The sequence below is a fragment of the Poecilia reticulata genome, chromosome 11 (genome assembly GCF_904066995.2).
Source record: "Poecilia reticulata chromosome 11, P_reticulata-male-v2, whole genome shotgun sequence".
Taxonomy (NCBI): Eukaryota; Metazoa; Chordata; class Actinopteri; order Cyprinodontiformes; family Poeciliidae; genus Poecilia; species Poecilia reticulata.
In genome coordinates this window covers 11,751,959-11,760,817 of record NC_088840.1, presented here as the reverse complement: position 1 = coordinate 11,760,817, position 8,859 = coordinate 11,751,959, and the positions used below count along the sequence as shown (strand labels likewise).

General features: G+C 41.3%; 2 protein-coding genes across 2 annotated transcripts; both read left to right on the top strand.

The window, feature by feature from the left end:
• Positions 1–200: 200 nt before the first annotated feature.
• Positions 201–3,658, top strand: LOC103472260 (helix-loop-helix protein 1). The gene has a single exon (XM_008421760.3). It carries the CDS (start codon positions 898–900, stop codon positions 1,336–1,338), a length of 441 nt encoding a protein of 146 aa, XP_008419982.1. The 5' UTR covers positions 201–897; the 3' UTR covers positions 1,339–3,658.
• A 1,456-nt stretch (positions 3,659–5,114) lies between these two features.
• On the top strand, positions 5,115–7,153 carry twist1a (twist family bHLH transcription factor 1a). Its single transcript, XM_081612835.1, has 2 exons — positions 5,115–5,959; positions 6,682–7,153. The coding sequence occupies exon 1, from the start codon at positions 5,378–5,380 to the stop codon at positions 5,924–5,926; it is 549 nt and encodes a 182-aa protein (XP_081468961.1). The 5' UTR covers positions 5,115–5,377; the 3' UTR covers positions 5,927–5,959; positions 6,682–7,153.
• Positions 7,154–8,859: the final 1,706 nt, after the last annotated feature.

The following is an 8,859-nucleotide window of genomic DNA, read 5'->3' as shown; positions in this document are numbered from 1 at the left end:
AAGCAGTATGACTGTTTTTGTGAGGCCCGTCCCCAAAATCATACTGAAAAGCAGTTGGCCATTTATGAATCAGCAACTAGAGTTTTGTTGCTACTAACCATCTCCCTGTTTAGGAAACACTGAATTGAAAGAAATTGTTTCTATAAAAAAATTGTCACTTTAAACATGTGGACAATTTGTCTGTACTTGAACATATAAAAAAACAGCAAGTGGAAAGTAAATAAACTCATTAGCCAAACTGACAGAGTGAAAAATTAAGAGGAAGAGGAATTTCTTTGCCGTATTGTAGCTCCCAGTGACTCTCTCTTTCTCTCTCAGCAGTTCCTGCAGTGTGGACTCTTTCTTGCCATGGGAACGGACAGCTATTTGCTTTGATTTGCAACAGAAAAGCTTTTGACTGTCAGAGAATGTTCTGTTTGGTCTTCTCCTGGCCAGTTTAAGTGTTAAAAGTGTCATTATTTAGCAGCCGAGGCCGAGAGAAGAGCGCAAACAAGAGTCTGTGACCTTCTGTCGAGAGCCTCCGTTCTTCAGAAGCTCATTTAGGGCCTCCGGGGTTGGAAGGGGACAGCGTATCAATTGGCGGAACCCTCCAGCTTTCCTCTAAAAAGGCCGAGGAGAAATACAGTCGATTTAAAAGCAGAGGTGGTGTGGAAGATGTGGCGCTGTGAAGAGGTGTGGGTGGCTTATTAAAACCGCAGGAAAAAAGGCACTTGGACTTCAGCCAAAGAGGATCTAACCCCGTAGAGAGCTTAGAGGATATGTAGAAACTTGGATGCACTTGTCGTGGTTGGGTGATCGCTTGGAGTCTGTTTTTTTTTTTCTTTTTCCTGTTAACTGAACAGGAGACAAACAAAAGAGACATCCCTTTGGCTCTGCCAGCTGCATGCAGACTCGATCATGGACATTCACGACTCCGTGTTAATAAACTTCGTCAGTGACATCAACCTGATCGGGTTCACCCAGAAGTGCGCTATAGGGTCAGAGGAGGTGGACGTCTCGCCCTACTGTCCGAACAACCAGACGCGGCTGAGCGGCTCTTCTTGCAGCAGGTCCCCGCTGCCTGGCGGAGGGCGCACGGAGCATCCGGCGAGCTTCTCACCGAGGTGCTGCAGCCGCGGGCACAGCAGGTCCAAACGGAGGAGGATCATCACCGGAGTCCAGCGGCAGGCGGCCAACGTGCGGGAGAGAAAGCGGATGTTCAGCCTGAACGAGGCGTTTGATGAGCTGAGGAGAAAAGTCCCCACCTTTGCGTACGAGAAGAGGCTGTCTCGGATCGAGACGCTGCGTCTGGCCATTGTCTACATCTCCTTCATGATGGACCTGCTGGACAACACCTGAGGCAGTCCCTCCCCCCCCCTTCCATACAGACTAAAAATAAGTTGCTTCTGGAAAAAAGGAATAAACAGCTACACAGTTAAGAAGCAGGAAACCCATGTGTTTTTATTTTTGCTATAGGCGCTTTATTATTATTATTATTATTATTATTATTATTATTATTATTATTATTATTATTATTATTATTATTATTATTATTATTATTATTATTTGATAACCATAATTGGATTTGGGGTTGTTCCTTCTCTACACCATCACCAACCACAGCACTCAATGTGTGAGTGTTGTATCAGGCCTGAAAGGGGAATAGATTTAGTCACTCATGTTTTACTTGACCGTTCAATTATTCGCTTAATGAATCGAACAACTGAAAGGAAATTTTCACAGAAGCAGTGAAAACTTCAGCTTTATTTGAGTACTGTGTTTCAGTATAGTCTGGAAGGAGTGGTTTATTTAATTGGTTGTACTTTTTTATTAATAGCTATAAATGAAAGCAAATGGATTTATAACTCTCAAGACTATACCATGGATGTCCAACAATCTACACCAAAGAATGTAAACTGATTATTATTATTATTATTATTATTATTATTATTATTATTATTATTATTATTATTATTATTATTATTATTATTATTATTATTATTTACTGATTAAGCCCTGGATAAATGGACTCCATAGGGGAAAAAAATGGACAGCCATATTAAATTGTGAATATTAAAATAAAACATTTTGTATTAATTACTAATCCATATTTTTTAGTTCATTTAAAACCGAAACCATTCGAAAAGGTTAAAAAATTACATTATTTTAAACTCTGTAACGAGAAAACTTTAAAATAGCAGTTAAAAATCCTGCACTCATGAGGGCCCCCTGCTGGCCTGGAGGCACTAAGCATTGTCTCCACGCTAAATCCTTGTAGTGTCGCCATTGGCTAAGAAGCAGGGTCAACTTTGATTGATTTCCTGTCCATCACAGGGCAACAAAGAGACACATAACCACGCAAACACAGAGTAATCTAGAGAAACCACTCAACCTACAGTAAATCAACCTATAATGGTCATGTTTTTCTTTTCTTTTTTTTTTTACTTTTGGGAGAAAGCTTGAGTACCCAAGGAGAACCGTGCACCCTCCGCTCTCTTCCCCCACAAAATTATGGTTCCTTACAAAATTCTACCTTTTTGTTTGTTCCTTGAAAAAAAAATCCCGCGTTTGCTGAACAGCTCGATGTTTGCTCGTGAAAACTCCTGATCAGAACTTGAAAAGGATTGACGATAAAGATCGTAATGCGTGTTTCAGCACCTTGGAGAGTTACGCAGCCAGACGCCTCACCTGACCTCTGCAGAGCAGGTGAGCTACTCCCGTTTTTTTCTCCATAATTTTAACGATTTGGTTTTCTACCACGAGAAAAATAGAGGGAAGAGATGAATCATTTTAACCCAATCAAGAGTGAAGCAGCAAGTCTAATCGCAAAGGCCTCAATCGGAGCCTGTCTCTGTCAATTTACACCTCCAAGACCAGGATGATCACCCGGCTTCACACAGTGAATCTTGGATTTGGCTTTCAAATCTTTGGCACTTTCAAGATTATTACCGATAAGATCCAAAAGCACCCCCCCTGGCCCCCACCCAACCAGCATTCTTTTTCTTCTTCTTCTTTTAACCAGAAATAACATTGTTCTAATAGTAGAGACTTTTGCTGACTGGTCAAGTACGTTCACGACTGCTCTTGTCCTCCCTCCCATTCCACCTTTACCACATATTTGCGTTTCGCTCCAGCCCCATATACGCGCCCCGCTGCGCGCAGCGTTCCGCCCCTAAGAGCACCCTTGGACAGGACGGATCTTCCTTTAAACCTGAGCTGCTGTGCCGCGATTCCCTGCGGGGAAGTCGGGCCCATTTAAGTGCATACCTCAACGCGGGGCAGCTGACGGGGGAAAATAAACACGTCGGTCTGCTTATAGGAGCAAAGACCTCCTGCTGGGAGAACCTCCTGTGTTTCAGTGGCCTGATGTTTTTTAACCACCGCTGTTCCCTTCTGAGGCGTCTAAACCTAGCAGCTCGCTGAGACTTTTAGCTGTTTTTTCTGTTTATTTTGAATGTGAAAGAAGAAAAGGGGATGAAACTTTCAACATTAGGATCTCTGGATCTCTATCTGGAAAACAGAAGCTTTGGGAGAGCCTGTATTGTCATGAATGAAGTGAAAACTCATATGTGTGTTAAAGAAAACCAAGATACAATGACTAATAAAGAATGTTTTAGTTCATTTGCATCTGGAAATTTACTAAATACACAATGTGTAAAACCAATAATTAAAAACAGAATTCTTTATATATTAAAATTATTTGTAAATATTTTAGTTAATATATTTTAGTTAATAGGCAATAATAACTATTATTATTATTATTATTATTATTATTATTATTATTATTATTATTATTATTATTATTATTATTATTATTATTATTATTATTTATTGCTGTTTTAAGTATCAGTATGTCTTGTGAACCAGACTTTGCACCTGAACTGCAGACCAATCACCTTGTTTGTAGACGTTAGCCCCGCCCACTGACTTTACAGGGTGAAGCGAAAAGAAAATAATTCAGAATGTGCTACAAAGCAGGGATACGAAATAAGTAAATACATACTGATTATTTATACATTCTTCTAAGAGATGCAGTCAGTAAATATTATAGTTGAATATTTCCACATTTTACTACTGAAATTTAGATAATTAAATAAATATCTGAAATATCAAATGTATGTGTTTCCTTTTGTTATTTAGTTTTGTTATTTAGTAAACTAATTGTTTTGAACTGGGGCACTTTTGCTCCAAAATGTCATTTCAATACATTTTGACATGATCAACAACTTTATTTATCTATCACACATACTAATATACTTTAAGTCTTTATTTCTGGTTAATTTTGACAATTGCAGCTTAAAGCTTATTAAAACACTAAACACCATTCAGTTTATAACAAAACCAGAATACTACATAACGCAAAGAAAGCAAACAGATTTTGTCATAAGGTAAAGGTCTGCTTTCAAGTAAACTACTGGAAAGCTTAGTGGAAGAAAAATATGTCCAAAGGCAATATGGATAACTGCAGCCTTGAAACAAATGTGGATCCAAGCCCATTCAAAAGATTGGGGGAGAGTCACAAGGCAATGGGAGTCAGAGCTTACATCGCTTTGCGTTGTGCCACATGTAGAACCAAAAGGAGATTTTAAAAGCATCTTACAATTCAACTGAGCTGCAGAAGGAACTGTTATAGCATTTCATGCTTCCCTGTGTATGGAGTTACAGATTTCCTTTTTCTGAAGCAATCGCCAGCAATGTGCTGACAAAAGTACCTGCTTTAATGACTATGGCACCAGTGTGCTTCATTACAGCAAAATGGCCTCTCCTAAACCCCGTAAAGAATCCGTGGGGTGTTGCCAAGAGGAAGATGAGAGAAGCCATACCCAACAATGCAGACCTGCTAAAGGCCGCTACTAAAGCAACCTGTGGATGAAAAATGAAAAATATGGATGGGTGGGGGCCTTCTAACTCAAAGGAATTCCACTTATTTTGTTAGCTTTGTGCAACACTGAAAGAAAAAAAGAGAAGAAGAAATGATCTCCACACAGCTAGTGTTTGCACAAGATGCATGATTTAATAACGTTGCCCCCACCACATCCTCCCACTTCTGTGTGGAGAAGCTTTCGTGTTTTAAGGAGTTTTTCCCTAAGTCTCCTTCTCCCGCAGTATTATATTACACCCCTCCTCTCCCAATCAGAGTCCTCCCCAAAATCCTCCTGCCCTCTCTTCGCTATAAGAGCCTGGGGTCGTCCCAGCCTGGCAGATACCTCTCTCTCTTTGTGGCGCACCACATTTCATAATTCAGATCTAAAAACCATTGCAGGCCAAACGCCTTAATATAGCTGTCCCTGTTTGTTGATATTTGTGACAGTTACTTGGGTCAGGGGTCAAAAACTGTACCACATCCTAAAAAGGAAAAAAAAAAAAAAAAAAAAAAAAAAGTCCGTCTGAAAAGACGATGCGGGAAGACGACTCCTCCCCGATGGACAGCGCTGGGAACAGTGAGGAGGAGAGTGACCGTCAGTTGCCACGGAGAGGGGCAAGAAAGCGGCGGTCAGCGCGCCAGAGCACGGACGAGGAGGAGGATGAGGAGGGAGGCGTAGAGAGCTCCATCCGGGGCAAGAAAAAGTGCAGAAAGATCTGCGACGACGGAGGAAGCGGCGGCAGCGAGGCCAGCAGCAGCAGCAGCCCCGCGCGCTCCTTCGACGACCTGCAGACGCAGCGTGTGATGGCCAACATCCGCGAGCGACAACGGACGCAGTCGTTGAACGAAGCGTTCACGTCGTTACGTAAAATTATCCCCACCCTCCCGTCTGACAAGCTCAGCAAGATCCAGACGCTGAAGCTGGCGGCCCGCTATATTGACTTTCTGTGCCAGGTCCTCCAGAGTGACGAGCTGGACGCGCGAGGGACCAATTGCAGCTACGTGGCGCACGAGCGCTTGAGCTACGCATTCTCAGTTTGGAGGATGGGGGGCGCATGGTCCTTGTCGACCACTTCCCACTAACTGGACCTGGGATGTCTGTGATGAGGCATCGGGGTAAGCTGGGACACTTTAGCATTCCACACTGCTGGGTCACAATGTATCAAACGGAACTTGGGCTTTTTCCAGTCCCATGTCTGCATGGCACCTACTGAAACACTTATGGGGTTGCATTTACGTGAAAGTCTGCGAAACAGTCAACTGGCCTCTGGTGCTGAAGCCTCATTTGAACAGCAAAATACGATATTACGCGCATGTTGTTGAAAACCAGTGAAAATAACTGTATATTTACCTGCCAAAAGGCTTTAGATACTTATTGCTAAACTATATTCAAATCTTACATAATGTCATCTGCACCATTTACTTGAATGCATCAGGTTTAATGACTACTGAAAATCTTGGATCAGTTAGTGCAAAGCATTGCCCTTCCAATAATGTTTTGCAAAGACCTTATTGCAAATGTCCATTCACTGACATGGATTATCAGGGCAATAAGTGCAAGTCACTTTTTAAAAAGACAATGCAGATCTTTTCTTGGTCAAAAAACTACTAAATATTATCCCTGAAGCATTCTATGTCAGTGGAGGTAAAAAAGTATTTTTACCTGCAACAAAATCTTTAGGTATACGTCACTCACCAGGTTTTGTTCTTTTAAAGACTGAACAGAAACTACCTTTAGCTTAAAATCTCAAGGCGTCATCCACATACCACGTAAAATCAATGTTTGATTATAGATAATTGTTTTCCTGATACACAATTTATATTTCTTTCTTCCACAGACTGAAGAACGAGTGACTCAGGCCGAAGGCAGCCGAGGCCCAGGATCTGTTGCTTTGCTTCAGGCCTCTGAGGAAAGCAGCCCACTTTTCACTTTTCCCTTTGCGTGGATTGTAATGTTTGCAAGGGGAGCACTTGGACTGCCAGGACGGATATGAAGAAAGAGAGACACCACTGCGACTATGAATGTTGTAATAACAAAACAAGCCCCTGACGAACTGCTCTGTTTTGAAACACGAGAGAGAAAAAAAAAAAAATGACTCCACATTCCGTGACAATTTTTTAAGAAAAAAAAAAAAAGAAGTATTTTGTATTTATTTTTGTATGCAGGTATGAAATTTCTTTTATCCCCCTTCTCCAATAAAGCTTATTTATTTTCAGGTTATCAAACGGTGTTGAATGGATAAACCTTTTTTTTGTTTCCTGTTGTAAATATTTGGTGATATGTTAAATAAAGATGATAATAATATGCAATCTTTCATCTCTTTCGGCTGTCTTGTTAGTTCGTTCAAGCGTTTGTGAGCCTAAATAAACTGAACAATGGCAGGACTTTCACTTCAACATCTTCTGGAGTGATTTTAAGGTTTATGTAAACATTATTTTCATTGGTTGTTGATGAAACCCAAGGGAACTAAAGCAGAGTGGAGGGGGGCAAAAAGAAAACATCTCGTACTGCTGGCATATTCAGCAGTGATTTCATGAGCTCGGGGATCTGGGAAAGCCATAATTATCTAGTGGTCTGTTTGAACGTGGTGAATTCGGAACCGTGGAAGGCATACATGATATTCCCAGATGTCCTCCAGGCCAGCATTGGGGGAGGTAGCTGCAGGTGCTACAGCTACAGCTAGCTAGCTCTCAAACGTTTTGCCAAAAAAAAAAAAAAACATACTCTGGTTAATAATGCAAATTGAAAATGTCTTTGTAAATGTATTTGTGAGCAATTTCCATTGAAAAATTAGAATTTAACAGCCTATAAAGAGTGGGGTAGTATCTTTAAAACTCAGATGGTAAAACACTTTAGAAATCATGCAGAGATGTTATAAAGAGATGTTTGTAATCCTTCATGGAATTTTATTTTAAAAATGTGTTGAACTAAGACAAACTACAGCACAAAAAGGGATAAACGTAATGATTCTCATAAAGAAACAAAACAGAACAAAATAACCTGCTCATGTAGCAAGTATATAAACCTGTGAGAAATATATATATACATACTGTAAATACACATCTCCTAAGAAAAGGTTTTAAAAAGTACATATTACATTTGGGTGCATAGTTTTGGATCCTTTGACTCTTTCCCAAAAGAATCCTCAAGGTAGTTACTTCACATAAAAACTTCAAGTACGATTAGGCAAGAGGGCTACAGTAACACGGATGCGAATGCTGTGTGAAAATCTACCTCTCTACACGGTTGTTAGGAGATGATTGTCGAAGAGTTGTTGTGTTTTTTGCGCCGCAGCTTGCGTGCAGAAGGTAAAGCCATTAGCTCTGACCCTGAATCCCCCGCTGACCGATGGGGGGGAATCGATTCCCACCCTTAGATTACCGTGGCTGTGTTATCTTAAACTTGAGGCTGTTGCTCTGACACAGAGGAATGTCACCTCTACGGCTTCCAAACACGCACACAAACACATACAGGTTATAAACACAAAGAGGGAGATTTCTCACGCCTATGAAATGGGGGGGGGGGAAATACATTCCACGCCGAGAAGGAGAGACAGCAAAAAAAGAGGGGGTCCTGCAACCCGGCTCCTGCCCTCTTTGATGTTCGAAAGTAATGGCTTGACCGCTTGTTATCAGTGTGAAGGCATCTGGCTCTCCAGTTTTAAGTGTGCTATGATTTATAGACTCTTTGATGACTGACACAAACTCACGCACACTCTCTCCCACTCATTAATCACTGCTTTATATCGCCCTTGCGTTTGCATTTGCAGTCCCTAAACTGATCCAAAACCATAGGCGCAGGCCGCTCTGTGTGACACACTGGCCGAAAGATGAATTACACCTTAAAAAACAGGCCTGGGTTCAAGTGTGTTTGGCTGTTTAAACACTCCAGCAGAAGTCTACCTGTCTCTCTTTGCTTTCACCAGCGCTGCTATCCTCCAGTGTCTCCTGTGAAGGTCCCCATTATGGAACAACGAGCCCTGGTTTACATTAACCCTCAACACCACAAAAAGACC